The 27,314-nt window shown below is 41.5% G+C and overlaps 1 protein-coding gene across 4 annotated transcripts; it reads right to left on the reverse strand.

Moving 5' to 3' along the window:
• folh1 (folate hydrolase (prostate-specific membrane antigen) 1) lies at positions 1-27,109 on the reverse strand. 4 transcript variants are annotated; one of them, XM_004912168.4, is made up of 20 exons: positions 27,092-27,109; positions 25,592-25,737; positions 23,472-23,580; positions 20,122-20,308; positions 17,929-18,030; positions 16,306-16,431; positions 13,638-13,824; positions 13,368-13,461; positions 11,870-11,968; positions 11,240-11,325; positions 10,800-10,919; positions 10,641-10,723; positions 9,459-9,522; positions 9,092-9,159; positions 7,691-7,782; positions 6,622-6,712; positions 4,585-4,849; positions 3,854-3,935; positions 3,557-3,649; positions 1-1,567 (listed from the first exon to the last, which is right to left on the reverse strand). In XM_004912168.4, the coding sequence occupies exons 2-20, from the start codon at positions 25,713-25,715 to the stop codon at positions 1,378-1,380; spliced, it is 2,262 nt and encodes a 753-aa protein (XP_004912225.1). In that variant the 5' UTR covers positions 25,716-25,737; positions 27,092-27,109; the 3' UTR covers positions 1-1,377. The 4 variants fall into 4 exon arrangements, with proteins under 4 accessions (XP_004912225.1, XP_004912226.1, XP_031753207.1 ...); XM_004912169.4 differs by lacking the exon at positions 27,092-27,109 and adding an exon at positions 26,289-26,365; XM_031897347.1 differs by lacking the exon at positions 27,092-27,109 and having other exon boundaries at positions 4,585-4,846; positions 25,592-26,114.
• Between the last annotated feature and the right edge of the window lie 205 nt (positions 27,110-27,314).

The following is a 27,314-nucleotide window of genomic DNA, read 5'->3' on the forward strand; positions in this document are numbered from 1 at the left end:
TAGGATGGAAACAAACTTTATTTTCCATAATGTTCACAGAAGTCTTGGGATATGGGCAGGTAGCACTTTGTACAAATGATGATCTTCACATTGGTTGTCTCTATAGTGCAATGATTTTGTCCCATTCACTGGTGCTCTATGGTTCTGTTCCTATTGCTTTCTATAGAGAATGTGTTACTCACGAGTATAAAGGAAAAATATGCAGAGAAAAAGCTACAAACAAAAGGTTTGTTTTAATGTTATAAAAATTCTTTTTTAGGTTAACATTCCCTTTAAATCTGTGCCTATTTTTGCTTTGAAAGGTCTGTATTTCAAGGTTTCCTAGAAACTTTACCGTATATGAATCACCTCCCTGCTGCCATTGTACACTGATGGCATTCAGAACTGCCGCAGTTTTAGATGATAAATATAATATAAACAGTCCTATACCAAATGCATATGTCATTGTAGCAGTCACATGTCCTGAAAAAAAAAATCTCCATTGTAAAGACACCTGGTTTCGGGTTTAACTTGCTCTTGCATGTAACTGTTACTCCATTAGTAGAAAAAAAACGTGTTATGTGTTGCAAGACGAAACAATGAGTTATTATGGGGTATTTAAGTCCAGTGCCACCCTAGGCACCGAACCTAAATGCGCCTAGGCTATGGAAAACACATCATATGCCAGAACCCTTACCTGCCCCATTGGCCACGTACATGTGGTGGCTGGGGATGGGGGGGTGGGTGTTATTTTTTTTTCTTCCTTTTTTAAAAAATACTGATTATATAGGCACCCAAGGTCCATCCCCTAAGGCTGCCGCTTTAAGTAAGCACATGGGTTTAGGTGGCTATATATAAATATAGGGCCTTGTATGGGGCTGCATATACAACCCTCTTGTTTATATGAATGACTGCACAGAACAGGGAGCTGGAGTTTTGGTTGCTGTGGGTGACAGTTTTCATCTTTAATGGCAGCTATGTGGGAGGCTTTACTGGCCCCCCAAAGTAGACTTAAAGAAGCAGTAGGCTTCCATCTCAACTTACTGGTTTGTACGTGCCACCATACTGGCACATCAGGGCCATTCTCCAAAGGCAGCTGTAACTGTACTGCTAATAATGAAAAGTAGGCAGGAATATCTGTAGACTCCTAAAGAGAATGCCACAGTCACAGAAGCAATATGGCAGTTGTGAAAGCAATATGGCTGCTTCCTTATCATACCTGCTGCCAACCCTACTGAGTGGGTAGATGGATTTAGGAGCTTCCTTTAATACAATCACATTTTTTTTTTGTATAATAAAAGCTTTTTTTACATTGAAATATAATTTACACCCCTGTACAATCATTTTCATAAAAACGTTGGCAATTTTCAGGCAAAAATGTTGTGTATAAATATATCTCTACGCGGGTTCCTTTAAAGTCTCTCCAGCCGCTTGCACAGTGAAGGCAGCGATTGAGATTTGTCTCTTGACTTCCTCCCAAGCTGTGATCTCATCTGGTTTGTTCTCTATGTCGAACAGGGCGTCGTATATCCCAGGGAAGGACTCGCCCGCGTACTTGTTATGGCTGCTCGGAGCGAAGATGACGTGCCTACGGGAATCATTACAAAGGAGCAAATTGCATAAAAAAAAAAAAGAAGATTTTGTAACGGCCCAACAGGGCAAAGGCAAAGTGGGGCTGCTGCAGCTGCTGCTCTATACAGCTCCCAAGTTGCCTCTTTTCATTATCATTTAGCCTGATAGAGGGAACTTGCAAAACAAATAGCGATAATACAGAAATTATATATACACACACATCAGTCCCTGACCCAGTGAAACTTATAATCTAAGGTCCCTATCTAAACTATGGACAATTGTAACCTCCAAGCCAGCGGATCTGAAGGTGTATGGGCACCTTAAGCCATCATTTTATTGGCCCATAAATGGGAGCCTCCTACCAGCCTGCCTGCTCAATGCAAGACAAACCCCAAGCCAATGATTATATCAGCCCGATATGATCTAGAGAGAGGGTAGCCAAATTAAGGTCCACAGTTTGGAATCTAGTTAAATGAGCAGCTATCAAGGTTTACGACCAGCTGTCGACACTGTAGAACGGTATAGAGGTGAGATGGAAACTGTGAATTGCTTTACCATACAAAGCCCATTGAATAATGAAGCTGCCTTTAAAGGGATTCTGTCATGGTTTTTATGATGTGCTTTTTATTTCTAAATGACACTGTTTAACATAGCAAATAATTCACTCTACCATTTAACATTTTATTCTTGAACCGACAAAGGAGCTTTCAGAAGGAGCCAGCGCTACACATTAGAACTGCTTTCAGGTAACCTATTGTTTCTCCTACTCCCATGTAACTGGAGGAGTCCCAAGCCGGACTTGGATTTCTTACTATTGAGTGCTATTCTGATACCTACTGGGAGCTGCTATCTTGCTCCCTTCCCATTGTTCTGCTGATCGGCTGCTGGGGGTTAGGGGGGGGATATCACTCCAACTTGCAGCGCAGCAGTAAATTGTGCCGGAGTCTGAGCTTTCAGAAGGAGCCAGCGCTACACATTAGAACTGCTTTCAGCTAACCTATTGTTTCTCCTACTCCCATGTAACTGGAGGAGTCCCAAGCCGGACTTGGATTTCTTACTATTGAGTGCTATTCTGATACCTACTGGGAGCTGCTATCTTGCTCCCTTCCCATTGTTCTGCTGATCGGCTGCTGGGAGGGGGGGATATCACTCCAACTTGCAGCACAGCAGCAAAGTGTGACTTAAGTTTATCAGAGAACAGGTCACATGGCTGTGGCACCCTGGGAAATTAAAAATATGGCTAGCCCTATGTGAAATTTCAAAATTAAATATAAAAAAAAAATCTGTTTGGGTTTTTGAAAACCATTTCAATGCAGGATTTTGCTGGAGAAGCAAGGATAGAGGGTACAGTAGGGCAAGATGGTGACAGTAACACTTCTACCATGTGATTCAACACATGCCTCTTCAGTTTTTAAAGAAGCATCCCTATCACCCATTGATGGCCAAAGGTCACACAAATCAACTGTATATAATTCATGGCAATCTGCAAAGTTTATTTATCCCTCTCCAGTGCGATTACTATCAAAGACCTTGCTGAAAAGCATTTGTTTTGCTTATTAAACTCAACTCAATTTTGTTCAACTTTTTGGAACTGTCCAATGGGAATATGCCTGTAGCTTCTAAACTTTGTATATTTTTATTGCTGACCCAGACTCCAATTCAAGAGCTATGGTAATGATCTGACCACTGCAAACCAATCTAATAACTAATGGAAATATTCTGGTTGCCTTTGAGAGAAACTGGCAGTGATTCACCTTGTCAATAGTGCTGTATTTATTTCTTTTTCTTATAATGATCTTTTGTTGCCATACAAAACCCCACTTGATCCATTAGGCCCAACTTTAGCTTCAGAAAGCCCTACATAATTAAACAATGAAAAATATCATGCTTTCTAGAAATGGTAACTATTCAGTCTGGGCCCTCCATGTTCTACTTGGTGCCAGTCTCTAAATTTTGTACCCAACAGATTTATATGCCCATACTTAGGCCTATACAAATATCTTACCGATAAAATGGTCTTCCGGGTAACCCAAGTGGATCAATAAAAGCTCGCTCCAGATACATCAGCTGGTCATTCACAGACCTCACTGCTATGGGGCTGGGAAAAATGTAATACAATTTTATTACAAGTAAATAATTTAATAAATTCAATTTATCAGAAATCACCTCATAGTTCCATGTCCTGTATATAGGTCAGTGGCCATGGAACTCCTCAGTATCCTTATATGAGGGGCACATTATCAAATACATGTTTATAGGCCAGGCCAGACCACCGTATAAAGACTTTATTGCAGTTACTTACTTTGATGAGTCAAGCTGTGTCAATCTCATGTTAAATGACTTCACATTTTCTGTAAAATTTGCAATTGCAGAAAACAGAGGTTCTGTAAAGGAGAAGCAGATACAGTGATCAGTATTCCAACAGGAATAAAAAACATGCACTGCTGAAATAATGATAGAGTATGTGAACAGCAATTAGGGAGAGGCCACACACTGCATCCCAATAATTAACTTTGGAGAACATTAAAAGTCACACATCAAGATGTCAAGGTAGGGACATCAAGTTGTCCCCCCTAAAAACCAATGCCAGCAGCTGGTCTATGGGAACTTCTCATTTTGGCTTCATGCATGGGACTAGAGAACAAACCTATGTGTGGCAAGAGTGGAAACTTCCAGATGGCAGTATTGAGATGCAGAGTTGGGTACCCAAGGAGACATCGAGGAACGTAAGTATTGAGATGCAGGGATGGGTACCAAGGAGACATTGAGGAACGTATGTATTGAGATGCAGAGTTGGGTACCAAGGAGACATTGAGGAACGTTAGTATTGAGATGCAGAGTTGGGTACCCAAGGAGAAATTGAGGAACGTAAGTACTGAGATGCAGAGTTGGGTACCCAAGCAGACATTGAGGAACATTAGTATTGAGATGCAGAGTTGGGTACCCAAGGAGACATTGAGGAACGTTAGTATTGAGATGGAGAGTTGGGTACCCAAGGAGGCTTTGAGGAACATATAATCTGATGGTACCTACCAAAGGATATGCTGTACTCCTGAAGCTTTGCTTGATGTTTCTGTGCCATATTAAAAATGATATTGGCATAATTCTTCAGTGCCTCAGCGTAGTCTTGGCCATCAAATGGAAGCACCAGGGAATCAGCAAGTTCCAGTACAAGGCCTCCCCGTACCTTGGCTACAGCCAGATGGTTCTTATAGAGGGGGTCGTAGAATCTATCAACTATCTCCGATGTCTCATAAACACTGTGATATACAGGGTAACCGCTGAACCTTCCTTCCTTCTAAAAGCAAAACATGTATGAACATTGTAGGAATAGGGTTTAACGTGTATTGTGTGCTCGAGAATGGGGCATTGTGTGCTTAAGAATGGGGCATTATATAAATTGTGTGCTCTGTTTCACACCAATAAAGAGTGTTCCATTTGTAAATGCAGGTATGGGACCTGTTATCCAAAATGCTCAGGACCTGGGGTTTAGCTGATAAGGGATCTTTCCATAATTTGGATCTACATACCTTAAGTCTACCAAACATTATATAAACCCAATAGGAATGTTCTGCCCCCAATAAGGGGTAATTATATCTTAGTTGGGATCAAGTACAGGTACTGTTTTATTATTACAGAGAAAAGGGAATCATTTAACCATTAAATAAACCCAATAGGGCTGTTCTGCCCCAATAAGGGGTAATTATATCTTAGTTGGGATCAAGTACAGGTACTGTTTTATTATTACAGAGAAAAGGGAATCATTTAACCATTAAATAAACCCAATAGGGCTGTTCTGCCCCCAGTAAGGGGTAATTATATCTTAGTTGGGATCAAGTACAGGTACTGTTTTATTATTACAGAGAAAAGGGAATCATTTAATCATTAAATAAACCCAATAGGGCTGTTCTGCCCCCAGTAAGGGGTAATTATATCTTAGTTGGGATCAAGTACAGGTACTGTTTTATTATTACAGAGAAAATGGAATCATTTAACCATTAAATAAACCCAATAGGGCTGTTCTGCCCCAATAAGGGGTAATTATATCTTAGTTGGGATCAAGTACAGGTACTGTTTTATTATTACAGAGAAAAGGGAATCATTTAACCATTAAATAAACCCAATAGGGCTGTTCTGCCCCCAGTAAGGGGTAATTATATATTTGTTTGGATCAAGTACAGGTACTGTTTTATTATTACAGAGAAAATGGAATCATTTAACCATTAAATAAACCCAATAGGGCTGTTCTGCCCCAATAAGGGGTAATTATATCTTAGTTGGGATCAAGTACAGGTACTGTTTTATTATTACAGAGAAAAGGGAATCATTTAACCATGAAATAAACCCAATAGGGCTGTTCTGCCCCAATAAGGGGTAATTATATCTTAGTTGGGATCAAGTACAGGTACTGTTTTATTATTACAGAGAAAAGGGAATCATTTAACCATTAAATAAACCCAATAGGTTGTTCTGCCCCAATAAGGGGTAATTATATCTTAGTTGGGATCAAGTACAGGTACTGTTTTATTATTACAGAGAAAAGGGAATCATTTAACCATTAAATAAACCCAATAGGGCTGTTCTGCCCCCAATAAGGGGTAATTATATCTTAGTTGGGATCAAGTACAGGTACTGTTTTATTATTACAGAGAAAAAGGGAATCATTTTAAAAAATTTGAATTATTTGATTAAAATGGAGTCAATGGGAGATGGCCTTTCCGTAATTTGCAGCTTTCTGGATAATGGACCCTATACCTTTATCTGTGTTACAGTTTTTTTTATATAACATTAGAACAATACTCCTGAGACAATAAATAATGAAAATAATATTATAAAAGAAATGAAAACAACTTGATGGTCTTTTTATCTGTTCTCATATTTTCTTTTCGCCCTCCCCTGCCAGCTTGACTCCTCAGACAATTACAGCATTTAAGGTTTCAGGATGACGTTGTGCAACTATAATAGTTATTTAGCCTGTCACTTGGTAAAATGGCTGTGTGAGTCATTCTGACTGATAGAGATACACACTATCCCTCCTACTTACCAGGTGCCTCAGTACAAAAGACTTACCCTATTTTTAGTATAACGAGCTCTGCCAGACGCAACGCCAATTCGCTGGAAAAATACTTCAAAATCGTTTCCAGAGCCCAACTTGTTTATCCTCACAAACAAGAAAGAAAATAACGTTGTTAAAGGGACAGTAACACCTAACATGCTAGCGGAATCATTTGAAACAGTTATTTTCCGAGTAAAACAACTTTTTGAGGTTCAACATATGGTCAGAGACCCCTTGCTCATAACAAACTCATAGAACAGATGCAAATATAAGAAAACATAGCTATATCAGCTGTTCAGTCATAGTTCCAGTAATAACTAAGGTGGTAAATAAGTGTTCACCTCAAATCTTGGTCTAACTGGCCTCAAAGTTAAGGTGGCCATACACGGGCCGATTGTAGCTGCCGATATCGGTCCCTTAGACTGATTCGGCAGCTTATCGGCCTGTGTATGGGCAGAAACAATGGCCATGCCCGACCGATATCAGGCCTGAAATTGGCCAGATATCGATCGGGCAGGTTAAAAGATTTAGTCGGATCAGGGACCGTATCGGCTTGTTAATGTGGTCCCCGAACCGACTGTGCCATTGCCACCATTAGAATTCGATCGTTTGGCCTACATTTTCCCCATATCGCCCACCAGTAGGTGGGGATATTTGGAGAAGATCCGCTGGCTTGGCGACCTTGCCAAGCCAGCAGATCTTAACATGTATGGCCACCATTAGGCTTTCAGGAGTACAGGTATTGTACTCTTTGATGAAGTAGAGATAAGCAGTAAAACCTTTACCCAATTTGGCCACCCACCAGTCATGCTGAGCTGAAGATCTGGCATTCAAATCTACAATCTGATCACCTGGAAGCCCTGTGCAGACTGATGAGAACCACATCCATAACCAGATATGGTACTTCCATTAATAAGTCTTTCAAGTCTTCCTGATCAATAACTGAGCCCAGATCAGATATTGTATGAGAAGAGATACGAAGATACCAAGTTGGACCTCTTAATTTGGTTCCTGTTTTGTCAAAACCTTTTAGACCATATCATTGTGCACTTAGAAAGTTAATAGTCAAGCAACATGTCATACCTTGGGCAATCTTTGTATTCTGTCCAGTTGTCTTTCTGGTGCCAACTTTCATAGAGCGATTTTCCTTCAAACCCCTCATCTGGGCTGTTAATCTAATGGAAGGCAAAACAGTTAGCTGCCCGGTGTATTCAGTTTGTTAATATTTCTCATTTAATGAAAACAAAAATAAATGAATCTTATACTAGAATATTCTGCTCTCATCTGAAGGTTCATTCAAAGTAAAACAGTGATCCACCCTTTCTCCCTTGTCTGATGCCTCTTTTTCTGTGGCCATGGCAACTCTGCTAGTCTTTACCCTGTGTGGTTTTGGTTTCCTGACTAGTGTTCCAGTTCCCTATACTCTACCACAATACACATTTTAGTTGTAATGTAGTGACCAGCCAAATAGTTGGTGTGTAGGACTTTACAGAGAAAGTTCAATGGCCTTCCACAGGTGATTTGCAGAAGTGTTAGGGCATTACCCTTTAACGCTCAAAACACTGTAACCATGCCCTCCTGAGGTTGTTCTCAGCTCTTATCTGAATAAGTATCTAAATAACTGCTGGAAAATTCAAGTGGATGAGATGGTCTAGAGAAGTGTTCCCCAACCAGTGGCTCATGAGCAACATTTCCCTGACTTGGGGGGCAAGTTTTGGTTGAATAAAACCAAGATTTCCTACCAAATAAAGCCCCTGTAAGCTGATAGGGTGCATAGAGGCCCCTAATAGCCAATCACAGCCCTTATTTGGCTCCTCCATGAACTTTTATGGTGCTTGTGTTGCTCCCCAAGTCTTTTTACATTTGACTGTGGCTCATGAGTAAGAAAGGTTGGGGACCCCTGGTCTACAGGTTAAGTGGTAACCCTTTGATGTGGGATCTCATGCTAGAGACCCTGGTTCGAACCCCTGTGGTAACTCCTTGTGATCCTGTTCAAGTCATTTTATCTCCTGGTGTCTCAGCATTCTTAGTTTGCCTACAATGGCCGCCTTGCTTGCTGTAAAGCGCTTTGAGCTCCACAGGAAAAAAGCATTATATAAATGATACCCTTACCCTTCTCCTCCAATAGGTCCCTGCCTCAGTGGGCTATACAAATCAAACCCAGGGTAAGCAGTGTTTGTTGCAGACCTGACATGGGGTGTTCGTTATGTTACAATTACTGGTTTCATTTCCAGTCTCCAGTGGACATCACTGCAGCCCATACACAAGAACCTAACCTTGCGGCTAATTTTTTAACAGGTGTGTTTGCACCCGTGCAGTCATCCATAACAACCAACCAAAAATTAGTTTTGATCAATATGTGGTTGGTTGGCATGGGCCATTGCACTGGTGTTAAGTAAATTAAGGTTAACTAAACCTTAATTAAATCTCTGGAAGGTTATGTGTCCACCAACACATGATCAAGTTATGCAGGTTAATAATTACCTCTTTAGTCAAACGGTAGACTAGCTGGTACATCAGAGGCGTGCAGTCAATTCTCAGAGTATAATTCCCTAAAAAACATGGAATGAAACAAATAAAACATGCTTTTAGTTAGCACCAACCTATAGTGACTATGTTGCTTAGCATTGTCCTGTCTGTATAGGAGCTATACATCAGGTCAAGTCCAATTCACTGGAGATGGGCAGAGGAAGTATATATGTGTGTTTGTGTGGAGCATACGGTTCTAATAATGCACATATTGTTCCTATATCACAATGTATGTATGGGAAGGGACGTTGATGAAGGTCAATAGTGACAGCTAAAATAATACGCCAAGCACAGTAAATATTTCTGTAGAGTACATGCCTACCTTCCACAGAGGCATCAGCATTGATATAGGCTACAGCACGTTCCTGTAACATTTTCACATTTTCCTACAGGAAAGGAAAGGATTAGCTAAATTAGGACAAAAACACATGACAAAAGGGATCTTTATCCTCTCGGGGTAATTCACACTCAGACGCAAACCTGGAGGGCTGATGGATTTGCATCCATTGGGAAAGTGTTATTTGTTTGCCATTTTATCTCCAGCAAAACCCTGGCTTTGTATGTAGATTAAGCCTGTGGGAGATACCAAGGTATACAAACCAAACTGAGGAAGAAGGAAGGAATACATGCAACAGGAATAGGTGGCCATAGAGAAGAACCTTGAGGTGGGCAATATTCAACTAATCCAAACTGATTTTCTACCCTTGGGCCAATGAACAGTTAATAATTGGAACTATGTAGAGTGACGGAATGAGGACCGCATCAACAAGCAGATGCGGCCACTGATCCAACAGCAAAATCGAACCTTCCCAATCAATATTTGCCTGATTTTTGACTAGGTATCAGGCAGGCCTGACGGCTGGGACCATACAAAAGCCACGAGGGATGAGTTGACAACTTTTAACAGCCTCGGTGAACGAGATTGGAGCTGTAAATAGGAGCACACAGGAGGTTTTACTAGCACAGGGGGGTGACATGTAGAAGAGTGAGGCTACCAGAGGGGTGATAGGTGGGAAGGCGCAGGGAGAAGGAACAGCAGAGGAATTATCTAAAGGGGGATAGGACAGGAAGGAATAGGGAGGTCGGAGAGGGAATTTTGTGCAGAGGAAAGGTGTTAGTGGCTTTTTGGGGGAGGGAACAAGTTTTATGAAGGTCTGAGAGGTTTTGGAATGCAGAGGGTGCACTGTAAATTAGCTGCAGTATGTCCTAAAATGGTCAACATAACCGTAATTAAATTATGTTATTCCTGTTTACTGCTTGTGAGCGTCTGTACCATTATAGGAAGGCACAGAGGTCCCAGGTTAGCGGAAATTAAACATTTTCTGTAATAAAATACAGATTTTATGTAAAAAGAAACCCCACATGGCTGCCCTTATGCCCTTAGTGGTGGCATGAAAAAATACTCCCAGCATTCTCTGTGTGGTGCAGGATAGTTGCCCCCCCACTAAGGACAGCTCTGATGCTACATTTACAAAGTTACACTAGAAACCCACAAGCATGTTACCTCTGCCCATTCTGTAGACCCCAATAACCCAAACTCCTCTGCATCCCAGCTGGCAAACATCATTGTTCTTCGTGGCCTCCATCCTACAGAAATAACAAATTAGTCAAGTGAACAGCTGTGAAATAGGGGAAATGTGTAAGAAAAAAAGAAAACATTTACCTTGCTTATTCAGTTTTCCAGCACTTCTTACAATCTCATTGACAACAGCAGCTCCACTTTGTGGGTCAATGCCACCAAAAACCCAAGCATCTCGATGGCCACCAAGGATCACATATCTGTCTAAAAATATATGAAATGCTGGATAAAATTGTAATTGGATTTAGAAAGAGGGCTAACTGGGGGGCTTCCACTGGGTTTCTGATTGGGTATTCTGGGGCCAACTCAAAGCCCAGATGGTGTAGCTTCATAAATTGCATTGTTGGTGACAGTGTGCCATCTGCTTAAATGTTGATGTTCTTCTAAAGGATGACAGCAGCCAATCAAAGCAATCATTTGTCCACATGGACATAATCCATGATGACTCTATAACCTGCAACATCTCCATTATTATTCAGGTAGACTTAAGACAAAGACATACAGCAGGTATCCTTCAACGTTACCTGGCTCCTCAGCTCCTCTAATGGTGCCGATTACATTGTAAACTCTTCGGATTTCGTTGAAGGTGTGGATACGCATTCTGACCTTTCTGCAACCAAGAGATCACTGCTAAATATGAGCAAAACATACAACAGGAACAATGCTACTTTCATAATAATTGTGTTTGGTATGTTCTCCATGTGTTTGTTGGCTGAGAATACTTTCCACTGGAATAACATAGCTACCCTGAGCTTCTAAATATTTTGTACCATGCTCTTGCTATATCTCCAGTTTCTTCTTGCTAACGTGCTTTAAGGTGCACTTGGGCTGGTGTACTGGGCACCTATGGGGTTGACTCTCCCTTCATGAGGAACGATCATGGGAGGGTCATGGCAAATGGAGGGCAGAGAGTAATCTAAAAGCTTGTAAGTTTATGTAGAAGTCACTGGAACTTGTCCTAGGCAAAGTCAAGCCATATTTCCAATTCAAGATTTTCAAGTTTTTTCAAGTTTGTAAATTCACAAATTTGAGATATTTGAGATTTTTTTATTCGGAAGAGTTTCTCTTAATAATAAATAAACACTCAAATTCACCAACTCGATAATTGATAAATAAGCCTATTAAAATCACTTAGCAGAAGCAACAATACTTACAATAGTTTGTGGCTTTCATTATATCCTGGACCAATATTGTAAGAGACATTGAGACCTCCTATCCAGCTTTGGTCTGGGGGAGGCGTACCTCCCATGAACCTACGAAAGAAAAGTTCAGCTTTGGCTTTAAAAGGCTAATCATAACTTGGGACTCACTTGCACATACAAATCATCGTTTTTTCCCCACGTTATTTCCCCAAATTCCATATTTTTCCTTATTTACACATAAATGAGCAGCAGCTGCAAGGGCAAACAGGGTACTGAGCTGTATTAAAAGGAGTATAGATTCACGGGAGGAGGGGGTTATTCTTCCCCTTTACAGAGCGCTGGTAAGGCCCCATCTAGAATATGCTGTTCAGTTTTGGTCTCCAATGCTCAAACGGGACATTATTGAGTTAGAGAGGGTCCAGAGAAGGGCAACTAAGCTGGTAAAGGGTATGGGAAGGCTCAGTTATGGGGAAAGACTGGCCCAGTTGGGTCTGTTTACACTGGAGAAGAGGCGCTTAAGGGGGGATATGATAACTATGTATAAATATATAAGGGGATCATATAATAACCTTTCTAATGTTTTATTTACCAGTAGGTCCTTCCAACGGACACGAGGGCACCCACTCCGTTTAGAAGAAGGGAGGTTCCATTTAAATATTCGGAAAGGATTTTTTACAGTGAGAGCTGTGAAGTTGTGGGATTCCCTCCCTGAATCAGTCGTACTGGCTGATACATTATATAGCTTTAAGAAGGGGCTGGATGGATTCTTAGCAAGTGAGGGAATACAGGGTTATGGGAGATAGCTCTTAGTACAAGTGAGGGAATACAGGGGTAGGGGAGATAGCTCTCAGTACAAGTGAGGGAATACAGGGGTAGGGGGGATAGCTCTCAGTACAAGTGAGGGAATACAGGGGTAGGGGGGATAACTCTCAGTACAAGTGAGGGAATACAGGGGTAGGGGAGATAGCTCTCAGTACAAGTGAGGGAATACAGGGGTAGGGGAGATAGCTCTCAGTACAAGTGAGGGAATACAGGGGTATGGGAGATAGCTCTTAGTACAAGTTGATCCAGGGACTGGTCCGATTGCCATCTTGGAGACAGGAAGGAATTTTTTCCCCTCTGAGGCAAATTAGAGAGGCTTCAGATGGAGTTTTTGCCTTCCTCTGGATCAACTAGCAGTTAGGCAGGTTATATATAGGCATTATGGTTGAACGTGATGGACGTACATCTTTTTTCAACCTAACTTACTAGTTTCTGGTGTATGGGGCACCAGAAATGATGTTAGTGTAAGGTTCATTAGAAGCAAGTCAGTTAGGTGTGTAGACTCAACACACAAAGAGGAGCCCTGGAAGGGATACCAACTTAAGGCAAGTGTTAATTCCAGGGTTCCCATGAATCAGTGTTCCCTGTGCTTTGCACCTTGTGTGTAATTCATCAAAGCAGGCTGAACTGGTGTATTGGTGGAGGCACAAATTACAAGAATGGATGCAAGTCAAGATCTTCTGCTTACCGCAGCAGGGCCTCGGCATCATGGTATCCTATAGGATGCACTGGAATTCTTGGGAGCCCTACGCCATCCTTTTCATTATATCGGTATGTGTATTCTAGAAAAACAGCCATTTGACACATTTATTTCTCTATGGGGGGGGGGGTCATCTTCTCTAGCAGTTATGGTCATGCACTTTGTATGTGGATGAGGGAATACATATTTCCTGGTCTCTACTTCCACCCTGGACAGAAACATCAACCAACCTTCTTGTTTTGCTCCCATTACTCATACCTTTTGCAGGATAACCAGGGGTAAGTGGGTCTCCTGCACCATTCAGATTAAGGACATTTCCACGTTGGGCACCACCGCCTGGAAGGTTCCAACCATCTGGATAAGGTTCTACACCAGGAGCACAGTAATCTACTGGATCGGAATAGAGGATAATGCCTATGGCACCAGCTTTTTGTGCATTGCTAACCTGCAAAAGTCAATCATATTTCAAAATGTTAGACGGAAATACGTGCAGAGAAATCTAGAACTTCATATAAGGTACACTTATCTACCAAATGTAACGGTAGTTGAATTTCCTCAGCCTGCCTTCAGCCTGCCTCCTCCCAATCCCACAATTCTTTGCACATGTGATGTCAATAAGCAAAGGAGCATTGCAGTGCAATGCATTGTGGGTTATGTAGTTCCTGCATGCTGTCTGTAAGCTGTGGAAAAGTTGTTACAATTTGTAACATCAGTGTTTTAGTCCCTCCTCCCCTGCCAGGAGTTCAAATGATGCAGAAAGAGAAGAACTGTTTTGCAGCTGGATTTCACCATATAAAAATGGTATTTATTCATACTTTTTGAAGGAACAGATATTAGGGGTTTCTATGTTGTTTGGAGCTCTTCAGCAGATTTTGGTTCAGAAGCTCAAATATTAACCATTACAGTGAACCATTCTTAGGCCACAATGATTGGCTTGGAACCCGTAGTTAAAAATCCTACCTGAATAAATACTTGGGCAAATGGTCAGAGCAGTAGCTCATTTTATCCTTCCAAGAGCCGAGCACAGAATGCCATTTCTTTCCAGCTAAACTGGCTGAGGGTTGAACATTTTTTTGGCTGCCTCCATTATTTCTCGCACAGTGAACATTAAATGAATGGCTTTGGCTGGTGGAAAATATATCTAGCAGTGATATCCTTTATACATTGCTGGCACCCTCTCCCTTTGTGTTTATCTGGCAAATGGCATTAGGCACAAATGAAATACTTGGAATTAGAGGCTGCTTTCCTGCGGCTGTCAAGTGTGCTACCCTGAATTGAAATGTCCTGGCTGCTTCCCAGAATGTACTCGCACTGAAGGCACCAAAACACAAGAGCGCGGAAGAGAAAGGGCAACGAAAAATACTAAACTCTAATGGATAAGCTTGAAACTCCGCAGGGCACTTAAACTGAAAATAGCTCTACTGCTAAATTCCTTATTAGTAGAAACATTAGGTGAAAAAAAAAACTACAGGTCCCCATACATGTTAAGATTCGCTCCCTTGGTGAGATCCTATAGTTGGGGGATATCGGGGAGCTTGTAGGCTAATTCGATCATTTGGCCCTGGGGCCAACAATCTAATTATATTGGCGGCAATGGGGCAGTCGCTTCGGGGACCGCATCAACGAGCTGATGCGGTCCACAATCCAACTGAATTTTTTAACCTGGCCAATCGATATCTGGCCAATTTCAGGCCAGATATTGGTCGGGCAGGCCCCTCGTTTCTGCCCCTACACAGGCTGATAAGCTGCCAAATCGGTCCAAGGGATCCATAACAGCAGCTACAATCGGCCCGTGTATGGCCGCCTTTAATCCTACAGTAAATACACTGCATTGGGACACCAGCCTGTCCAATATTTAATTCCAAAACCAAGTGTATAAATAAGGATTTGGTTGTCTCTTTGCTGCTATAACAGCCTATACTTTTTTGGGCAGGTTCCCACTAGATGTTGGGTTGAGGTGAGGGCTCTGTCCAGTCAAGCTCTTTCAATCCCATGTCACAAACCTATTATTTATAAATCTCACTTGCGGATGCATGTGGGCATTATTGTGCTGAAAGAGGCAAAAATATCCCCTATGATTAAGTGGGCTTGCGCACGAAACGCGTCAGGTGTGCTGTTTTTAATGGTATCAATAAAGCTGAAATTTTAAGTGGATAACCTGTCGTCCGGCGTGCTTAGAGTTGTCTCTTTTGCTGTATGGTTTACCACCCTTGGCTACGGGTTCGGGGCTTTAAGCACCCGGACCACATTAAAGACACGGTGAGTTATTATTGGCCCATATAAGTTTTGACTGTGTTGGGAATTTTGCTAATTAGCGATCGGCTCAGGGTATATACACCCGGGTCTCCCAATCTACTCGGTATGACTTTATTCAAATTTTGCCCAATACTAACGGTGGGTCTGTTTACATGGACCAGCCTTAATTGTATATACTTTTTTTCATTTCTGATTTCTATTCATTTGTTATATTGTTCATATCAAAAATATCCCCAAACTGTTGCCACAATATAGAAAGCAGAAGACGGAGGGTCTACATAGTTTTGACCATATAATGCAGTGATCCCCAGCCAGTGGCTCTACATGTTGCTCACCAACACCTTGGATGTTGCTCCCAGTGGCCTCAAAGTAGGCGCTTATTACTGAATTCCTGGTTAGGCGGCAAGTTTTAGTTGCATTCATCCAGTGTAATATCAAACAGAGTCTACCGTATGCTGCCGGTTCACATGGGGCTATCAAATAGCCAATTATAGCTCATATTGGCACCCTATACATTTTTGTGTTTGTGTTGCTCCCCAACACTTTCCATGTGAATGAGTAAATCAGCTAGCTGGCTACAGGTATGTAGTATGGTATCGGTATTTATGTGATGCATTCAGTAGCCTTCATACCAGTAATAGTGAATTGACTGCTACAACCATATACTTGCCTTATTCCCTCTGAAAATCTTTCCATATCTGGCAATAACTATCTTCCCATGGCAGCTGATATTTAAATTCCTTTCCAGATAGTGAAAGTCCTCTGTGCGGCCGTAATTCACATATACCAGCTCCCCCTGGAACAGAAATCTGTTAATAATATTATTCATTAATCGTGGATGGTTTCAATGAGATCCCTACGTTTCAGAAGTCTCTCTCACTAAGCAGATACAGAATAGAGCGAAAACTGATTTTTTTTTTGGTTTACAACTAGTGCAATAAGCTCCTTTGCCCCATATGGAATTAGATGGGGGAAAGGGATCCTGTAACAAGATCAGCCACAACATTCTTTGGGCTTTTATGTAAAAATATAGGCCTTTAAAAGTTTTTAAAAGTTTTCTACAAGCTATGAACAGACCATTGGCACCTGGTTTTTAGGCCAAAACCCTGTGACTTATGCTCAAGCCTCCTGACCCCTGCAGGCTTAAGTGGTAGGTGATAAATACATTTTTGGCCAGATACATGGGCCAATAAGTTGCCAACTGTTGCCTTTAGGACAAAAAGTTGCATTGGTAAATGCATCTTCCCAGCTTACGTTGTACAGTATAGGTTTGTGTGTGCTGGGTTTACTTGGAAGGGTTGAACTTGATGGACTCTGGTCTTTTTTCAACCCTATGTAAATATTCAGAATACATGAAAATGTAACTTCCATTGAACATAATTAAAAGTAAGGCAAAAAATTACATCATACCCTGGGTATGTTCTGTATTTGGGGCAATAATATCATGGCAACAAATATGAGGGACTCATGGCTATCAGTTTTATAGCTCCACCGTGCAACGTCCAGAAACAGATCAGAATATGACATAAACTCAATATAAACCAATATACTGGCCTGCTAATTATGTAGGAGACATTAGTACCCCAGTGTGCCAATCACCCGCCCCCAAGCCCTGTCTGTATCCAAATGCTGGCAGAGGTCATATTATTTAACGTATCCTAAAAAATTAAATTACGAAAGCCGTCACGGAATGAAGCCTTAGGAGTCAGAAACATTCAATTGGCCATAATAGAAGGCAGTATAAAAAGAGAAAAAGGAAATTCCTGGCACGTGTTTTGCTCAAAAAGCTTTATGAAAGGCCTGTATTGTAAGTCAGAATTTGTGGGAAACAAAGCAAGAGGGAAATCATTATGCAGTCTATTCCTTTGGGTCATAACACACAGGGCCTTTTCTTGCCAAAGTAAAATCACAGGTGACAAAATGCCCGAAAATGCCTTTCCATTGTGGAAACCACCCCTCTATGCACACTTGTCACCTTTATGCACAAAAATGCCTTCACTCCTCAACTTGCACCACTGATTGGTGAGCGCATTCCTCTTCAGAGCCAAAACTAGGGGTATATGTGTGTGTGCCCCCCACTGTTGCGCCCTAGACACGTGCCCCGTCTGCCTACCCCTATTTCCTGCCTACATTGTGGCTCTTAAGAATAACAGCTTCTACAAAACAGACCAAAATTGCGGACCCCCAAAAGAACAAAGCTTACCAGAAAGTGGGCAGGGCTTTAGGTGAATTGGCCCATGCTGGGGTGTGGCTAGGGAAGGGCTTGGGGCAGGGCCAAAACACAAAATCATACCTCTGGGGTTCCAGGTGCTGAATAGGCATTGTATGGTGGAACGACATCTGAAATATTTTCATATCCTGGTGGAGGAGGTTCAAATAATGATGTATTGTAAACCTAAAAAAAACATTCGGAAAAAGGTAGCATGATGCCAGTTATTTTTATAATATTATATATACATACATACCTCGAAAAAGGTCCCAAGGGACCAAAACTTGGATGTATGGCGATACAATAAAGATTTTTTCATAAGATATAATGTAATGGAGACGTGCTGGTCCATCATTTTCCATACTAATTAAATTTGACTACAGCACCCATGGAACTGTTAGGGTGCAACTGTTTTTGAACTATATGTATGTGTATATATATACACCAGTGTGTAGATTGCACTCCGTTTGTATAAGCTAATTGCCTGGGTGCCATAATCAAAAAACTATATAGCATCATATAAAACTGCACTTACAGGTCTTGCAAAGTAAAAAAATAATGGGCAGTTTATTGGACCAATGTTTCGGTCTCAAGATGAGAAAGGTCTCTGCTGAGACCACAACATCGGTTCAATAAATTACTCGTTTTTTTTCCACTTTGCAAGACCTGTAAGTGCAGTTTTATATGATGATGATGATGATATATATATATAATATATAGCATTGGTGGATGAAAACCATCAGTGTTGATTCAGTAAACATTGTGATCATAAAGAAACTTCCCTCCACTGGATGGGGATAGGGATCCAATACCACTGGGTACTCTGAGGGAGATGGGGAAAGGCATAGGAATATACTATTACCCTGTTTCCCCGAAAATAGGACATCCTCCGAAAGTAAGGCACCCCCCCGATTTTTCACCCCCTCGGAAAATAAGGCACCCACCTAGGCTGGGCGATAAATCTCGCCCAAACGATGGAATAAATGTGTACTGTATTCTTCTTCATGGAAAAATAAGACATCCCCTAAAAATAAGACCTAGTGCATATTTTGGAGCTTAAAAAAATATAAGACAGTGTCTTATTTTCGGGGAAACACGGTAATATCTTAAAAAAAAGTAATGAGAATTCTGAGCAGGGTGAACTTAATAAACATCATACTGCTTTATGATTTGGCAAGCTGGCGTAAAACAGAAAAAGAAAAGTCTGAGAAGGATTCTTAACATCTTCTGGCCACAGAAGATTTCAAACTATGACCTTCTAACTCAGTGTCATCTAGAAGAGATGGCCACCATCATAATGTAAAGGTGATGGAGATGGATTGGACATATACTAAAGGGTATTACAGACTCAACCACTGATATTGCCCTACATTGGACACCCAATAGGAAGCAGAGGAAAGACCGGCCTTAAGTGGTATGGCAATGTACAGTTAAGGCAGAACTTAAGAATTTTGGCCAACAAAATTGGTCAAAGACAGACAGAAGTGGTCTGTGGTCTTAAGGTGACCATACATGGGCAGATTTAAGCTGCTGATTTGGGTCCTGCAGACTTAAGGTGGCCATACATGTTAAAATCCGCTCGCTTGGCGAGGTCCCAAGTGAGTGGATCTTCTCCCGATATCCCCACCTAAGGTTGGGCAATATGGGGTGAATTTGGGTTAATTTGGTCGTTTGGCCCAGGGCCAAACAATCGAATTACAACACCGGTAATAGGCGCAGTCGGTTCGGGGACCGCATCAACGAGCTGATGTGGTCCCCGATCCAATAACATTTTATAACCTGCCTGATCAATATCTGTCCGATTTCAGGGTCAATGTCAGGCAGGCCCATTGTTTGTGCCCCTACACGGGCAGATAAGCTGTTGAATCGGTCTAAGGGACCGGTCTAATGGTGGCCTGTGTATGGCCACCATTATTCGATAGGTTATCTGCCCATGTATTGGGCCTTCTGACAGGGTTCCCTGACCAAAAATCGCCCAGATGTTGATCGGGTAGGCTTGATTTTTTTGCCGAAGTTCGAGGACTGCATCAGATCATTGATATGCCCCCTTCATTGCAATGTGCTGGTTTGGCCCTAGGGCCAAGCAATCGGATTAGCTCACCATCGCTTACCTAAGATGGGTATATTAAGTAAAAGATTTGGCAACCTCGACAAATGAGCAATGCTGTATGTGGCCACCTGTACACACCAGTGGGTGTAATAAGCAATAACAATGATTAAACATTGATTTGGTAATCATTACTCTTTAACAAGATTAATCATTGTAACCATGCTGACCTCATATCCATGTTCATCTACAATAGAGATGTAATTGGGGTTGCTCTCGTTGGGGTACGATAATAGAATGTCATAATGAGCCAGCTCTACTTTATCCAGACCGTACTCTTTCCACTGGGCTTGAATCTGCTGTGCGAGACGGAAATTCTCTTGTGTTCCTGCTAGATGTGGGACTTGGCTGAAATTGCTGCAATTTAGAAGCAAACAAAACACAGTATATAGTAAATATTTTTTTTCACTATGTAGCAAAAATGGCTTCATTTGGAGAGACTATTAGTGAGTTAAACAAAATATGCTGTGCGGCAGTTATTGTATTTTCAGCATGGTCTCTTCCACTAATTAACTAAACGCCACATCATCTTATTGGATCTTTGTACCACAGATCCGTTAAGTAATTTCTAAAAACCATTGTTTTTTAATTAGCACATTTCCAGTTTTTGGCTAATTTAAGCAATAATGGGCTGTCCCATAGACTTCTCTTTTAAAGGGTAAGGGTACTGTAAGTATGTTACAGAAAGTCTATTCCTAAGCATCTTTTCAATTGGGCTTTATTTTTTCTCTTTTATAGTTTTTTAATGGTTTGCTTCTGACTCTGTCCAGCTTTCACTGACCTAAATAAACAAATGCTCTGTGAGGCTACAATTTTATTGCTATTGTTACTTTTTATTACTTATTTTCCTATTCAGGGTGTCTGGTTGCTAGGGTATGTCTGGTTGCTAGGGTGTCTGGTTGCTAGGGTAATATGGACCCTAGCAACCAGATAGCTGCTAAAATTCTGACCTGGAGAGCTGCTGAATAAAAAGCTACATAGCTCAAATACCACAAATAATAAAAAAATGACACCCAAATGCACATTGTCTTAGAATATCACCCTGTATGTCACGGAAAAAATAATTTAAAAGGTGAACAACTCCTTTTAAAAATGAAATATATATTTTTTACACCATCTTTAATAATTCTATGTTGTGTATAAAAGAAAGAGGTTGTCTCTGTCAGCACGAGTGCAAGATATAGTCCATCCAGTCCATCCACAATATGCCCTGTAGATGGTGGTGAGAAGGTTCCTAGAAGAGGGTAAGGTGGTTCCCGTAGTGCTGTTTATTAGTTCTCTTGGATGTTCTTCATAGAGGAGGGGGGAATGATGCCAGGAGCCGAGGGTAGGAAAAGCCCCAGTAAAGAGAGAGCATTGGGGTTACAAAGGCAGGTAAAATAAATTCTGGATCCGACATTTAGTCACTCTAGGTGCAAAACATGCTCCCAAGAGGAGTATAGAGGTTTAGTAGCCTTTGCGTGTCCCACCAGTCCATAGACTCAAGTGAGTAGCCTCAGGGTAGTAGAACAGAGAAACCCCTAATATCCCTAATATCACTGTAATCTGTTCCTTCAAACAGTGGGAATGAATACCATTTTTATATGCTGAAATCCAGCGCAAAATAGTTTTTCTCTTTCTGTATCATTTGAAATCCTGGCAGGGGAGGAGGGACTAAAACACTGATGTTACAAATTGTAACAACTTCCCCACAGCTTACAGACAGCATGCAGGAACTACATAACCCACAATGCATTGCACTAGGATGTTCCTTTTCTTATTGACATCACGTCTGCAGCAGGGAATTGTGGGATTGGGGGGAGGCAGGCTGAGGACAGGCGACTACTGTTACAGTTTATTTGAGTCACAAAGTAGTCAGCCAATCAGCAGGGGAACATCTTTATATGGATATTGAAAGGCTTTACATAAACGATTGTAATGTAATAACAAATTCAAGGTATGGGTGACCTTTCACTATTCATATGTAATAGAATGTCCTATTCCTAGCAACTTTGCAATTAGTCTTCATTATTTATCTTTGAAAGAGCTTACAATTTTATTGTTATTGTTACTTTTAATTCCAGATCGTTCCATTCAGGCCCCTCTCCTATTCATCTCTGTCATTGAAACTACTGTCTGGTTGCTAAGGTAAACAAGTACCTTAGCAACCAGATAGCTGCTGATTAAAAAGCTAAATAACTGAAAAACCACAAAAAATAAAAAACTAAAGTGTAAATTGTCTCAGAATATCAGTCTACATCAGGGGCAGGCAAACATTTTGGCTCAGGGGCCACATTAACTTTTAAAATTTGACGGCCGGGCCAACGTTACCCTGTCTCCGCTCGTCAGTCCAAGTCTTGCGTGATGAGACTTGCGGAGTCGGCGGGCCGGATTAAAAAGACCAACGGGCCGGACGTGGCCCGCTGGCTGTAGTTTGCCCATCCCTGGTCTACATCATACTCAAAGTTAATTTAAAGGTGAACTACGCCTTTAATAGTGTAAGTCAAGGGTTTGTACAAAGAATGGCATATAGAAGAAAATGTATCACTGCCTCTACCTGAGAATATGGTAGCAGGTTTCAATGTAATAAATAAGAAACAAAACCAGAAGAAAAATCAATATTATCCGCTGCAGCACAATAACTTATTAATGGAAGGAAGGTGTTTTATAGCAGAGCTGGATGAAACATATTGTTATGTCCTAAGCCTTATGGATATTATATATGCTGGGTGTTTTTACCATTAAAATTGCATTAAATAGATGGATGTCCAGTCACAGGGGCAAACTATCACCAGCTGAACATGTGTGTGAATCCATACGAGACTAATAAGCCTGGGCATACAGACGCACCAACCTCGTCTCATGCAATAGGGTGACTAGAATAGAAATCCCGGGTACATTGGGGATATTTTATTGCACCGACATCTTTCACAGTTATTCACTTACTAAAAGTTATAGTTATAGAATGATCAGTTCTAAGCAACTTTTGAATTGGTCTTCATTATTTATTGGTTATAGTTTTTGAATTATTTGCCTTCTTCTTCCAACTCTTTGCAGTTTCTAAATGGGGGGTCACTGACCCCGGCAGCCAAAAACTATTGCTCTGTGAGGCTCCAGTTTTATTGTTATTGTTACTTTTTGTAACTTTCTTTTCTATTCAGTCCCTCTCCTAATCATATATCAGTCTCTCATCCAAACCCCTCCCTGGTAGCTAAGGTAACTTGGACCCTAGCAACCAAATAGCTGCTGAAACTCTAAAGTGGAGAGCTCATGAACTGACATAACTAAAAACTACAAATAAATAATAAATGAAGACCAATTTCAAATTGTCTTAGAACTGTACTCTCTACATTATACTAAAAGTTAACTCAAAGGTAAACAACCCCATTAATTCCTATGGTATGTGGTTATTAAAGGGCAACTTAACCTAGTGAAGGGGATGCATGCGCACACAGTCTCTTCAGCACTAAGGGAAATGTGTTCACCCCATAGCCACTGCTCACCAGTACTGTGCAGGTAATTATGAAAATATTAAACTTACTGTAAGTACTGTTTTATGTTTTCTGCTTTCATTTCATCCCAGAATACATTTCTCATACTCTGATGCGTTTGGACTGGGAGGGCGCTTGTGTTGGGTTTGGCAAACCATCCTGGAAAGAAAGACAATGTAATCATATTATCATTAATATCTCTGAATATGTCTGGATTCCTTTGTTTACAGGGTTCCCCCATGTCTGATCTTGTTAGGCCATGTTTTGAGAGTCAGTGGCACTGTACATGCTCAGTAAGCTCTAGGATAAACTTGGGGGGCATTGGATTCATCAAGTTATGTGGTACCACATCCATATTAATTCTCAGATTGAAATTAGGTAGGCTACCAACTAGCCCATGTGATGAGAAAGATTATGATCCAGTCCTGTTTTTTTAAGGCTTCACACTAAAGGATTACATTAAAGGGGTTGTAACCCCAACCATAATGCTGTCAACCTGCGCCCCCCAGTTTAGCTATAGAAGTTGTCAGAAAACGTAATTATAAATGCAAGAAAAATGACCACTGAGCATTCTACTGAATCTCACTATAAATGCAAGAGAAGTGACCAATGAGAATGCTGATTCCCAGCACTGTGTCAGGCATCTCCCTGTTATCTTACATATAGAGATAATTATGTGAATTCTCCCGTCATTATATGGCACAGGAATCAGACATGGGGATAAAGAGACAGACTTGTTCAGTGCTGGGAATCTGTGCTTATTGCTCCCAACTCCAATTGCAGGAACAGAGAACAGGGAGCCGGATTTACTCACATCAGCTGGGATTCTCATTGGGGGATTTCTTGCATTTTAATGCAGCCGCCGGCCCTGGGGATTTGGGGAAAGTTTAGGAACAGTTTTACTGTGCAATATTACTTTAAGAATCCAACCCTGATGTTGCTGGACTACAGCTCCCAGCATGCCTCAACCTTCATTATATGTTAAATTATTCTGTGCTGTGCAGCAGGGTTTAGTTCCCCTTTAAATAAGATTGCAAAAAGGCTAGAGTGGATTATCTTGAGGTTGATGTCTCTGGGTAGGGGTAGCACCCCATTCTTAGGCACTGCCTCTCCCTGGTGACATAATAGGTGTTTTTGGGGGCTTTGCTAATGCGTAGGGACGGGTTTGGGGGGCAGTCTACAGTATGTAGAAGAGATAAGGAAAGAGATAACATAGGGTGATAACTTAAGATGGCCACACACGTGGCGATTTGCGATCTTTCCGATGGTCGCACGAAAGATCGTACAATCAGTCACAAACCGTTCAGGGCTGAAACGGCAGATAAGGAGGTAGAAACAATAGGAATGGGAATAGGCAGATTTTGGTCAGGCACCTTCTATGGCACCCAATCAAAATCTTTTAACCTGCCCCATCGGCAAGTCGACCGATATCAGCAGCCTCCGTCGATATCGGCCTACTCGCCAATTTGCCATACACGCACCGAATATCATACGAAACGAGGTTTCGTACGATATTATCGGTGCGTGTATGGCCAGCTTTAGGGTGAAGACACACAGAGCTACTAGTAGCAGCTACTTATTGCCGGCTACATAAATAGACAATGCTGATCATTTACTAATTGTCTCTATGTGTGTTTTAGCAGAGGCAATTCTCAGTATTGTCATTGTCTGGCATTTAATAGCCATGGGAAGTAGTTGCTACTAAGTTGCTCTGTGTGTCTTCATCCATAAGGGGCACTGGGCTGTTGCTACAGAGCTCCATACAGTGAGACAAAGTATAACCAAATAAACAAACTAATTAGCTCCACTTTAATTGTAGATTACAATACAAATAGCCACCCTTGTGAGGTGGGGCAGCCCCAGAAATGACCCTGAAAAGAATCAGAATAGAAAGGCAAAACCAGGAATAAAAAATAAGGACCAACTGAAAAGTTGCTCAAGTTACTTCTAGTGAAATATTTCCCTTTATATCAGCTCCAAAGCTTTAAACGAGATGTTGTTCTACTACAGTTCCCAGCATCCTATGGGTCTAATTTACCAGTAACAAGTAATAAATAACAGTTTTATTATTACATATTGAAGATCCCTATGTTTTGAGCTCAAATTGTACCCTTTTCTGCACGGTTTAGGGCCCGACAAATATCCGCCTGCGAATCGGCAATTACTTTACCTATAATGAATCCAAAAAGGAGGAAGATCACCGCCCCGAGGGCCAAAGTCAGCAGGTTCCGTGAGCTCAGACCTTTCAGCGCCGTTTGGGTTTCCTGCTCCTCGCTGCTCAGCAGTCGCAACATTTTCACTTGTTTGCCCAGAAATCTGAGAGCAGGGAAAGGGGAATAAAGTGAGAGGCAATGTGCCCGAGTCTTCTCATGAAAAGTACAAATCCTTCCCAAAGAATTCCAATTAATTAACCCAGCTCCCTCCTCCCTCTGCCAGGCTGGTAGGTCAAAGTCCTGTGCTGACTCTTAATTTATTGTCAGCAGAAGTGTTTAAGGTATTCCAAGTATGTTTCCAATGTCCCGGCCACATGGGACCCGATGCTATATAAAGCACGGGGAATGAAAATGTAAATATAACACGGGCAGCTCTCCGCCACTGTAATAACGGGGTGGGGTGCTATAAAAAGGCATATTCTGGATAGGTGCCACCCAACAGGCACTCTGCCCGGGCGTCATCTAAGGCCACGCAAAGAAACAGAAGTATAAACAGATAAATCTGCCCGGAGTCGCCGCTACTTTTCCTTTAAACACAAACAGAATCTTTATTCAGCAGGGACAATGAGCACAAAAGTTGGGTGTATGCTGCAGCCTGGGTGGATTGTTATGCAGCCCTGCAGCATGCATTGGAATTGGCTGCTAATCAGCTACCTGTGTCCAACATCAGCCGTCCGTGGTGCAGCTGGACTGCAACTCCCAGAATTTTATCACAGGCTAAAGCACGACGGGAGCTGTAGTCTAGGAATATCAGAGGACGGTTCTTAAAGCAGCAGTGCAGAATTAAAGTTTCTGCCTGGTTCAGCCATGCCTGTGGGTGCACACCTATACGGGAATCTTGCATTAACTCCTGCATTGCTGTGCATGGGAACGCAGGAAAACCCACTTCACAGCAAAAACAGGTTAAAGGGAAACTCCGCCCAAACACAATTGAAGCTTTTTGAAAAGTAAATATAATTTCAAGTCAATTTGCAATACATATCAATTAAAAACTATGCAGCCTTTTTATGATGTTTAATGCAGGTATGGGATCGCTTATCCGGAAACCCATTATCCAGAAAGCTCCGAATTACGGAAAGCCTGTCTCCCATAGACTCCATTTTAATCAAATAATGTAGAATTTGATCAGTAAAACTGATTTCCTTTTTTTCTGTAGTAATAAACAGTACCTGTAATTGATCCCAAGTAAGATATAAATAATCCTTATTGGACGCAAAACAATCCTATTGGGTTTAATGAATGTTTTATTAATATTTTAGTAGCCTTAAGGTATGGAGATCCAAATTACGGAAAGATCCCTTATCCAGAATACCATTGGTCCCGCACATTCTGGATAATGGGTCCTATACCTGCATAATAATAATCTGGTTTGGAACAGTTCCCTAAGCCCCGCCCCCTGTTCCCCTGCTGATCTGGCTGACTACTTTGTGACTCAAATAACATGTAACAGTAGTCACCTGTCCTCAGCCTGCCTTCAGCCTGCCTCCTCCCAATCCCACAATTCCCTGCTGCACACGTGATGTCAATAAGGAAAGGAACATCCCAGTGCAATGCATTGTGGGTTATGTAGTTCCTGCATGCTGTCTGTAAGCTGTGGGGAAGTTGTTACAATTTGTAACATCAGTGTTTTAGTCCCTCCTCCCCTGCCAGGATTTCAAATGATGCAGAAAGAGAAGAACT

The sequence above is a fragment of the Xenopus tropicalis genome, chromosome 2, assembly GCF_000004195.4.
Source record: "Xenopus tropicalis strain Nigerian chromosome 2, UCB_Xtro_10.0, whole genome shotgun sequence".
Taxonomy (NCBI): domain Eukaryota; kingdom Metazoa; phylum Chordata; class Amphibia; order Anura; family Pipidae; genus Xenopus; species Xenopus tropicalis.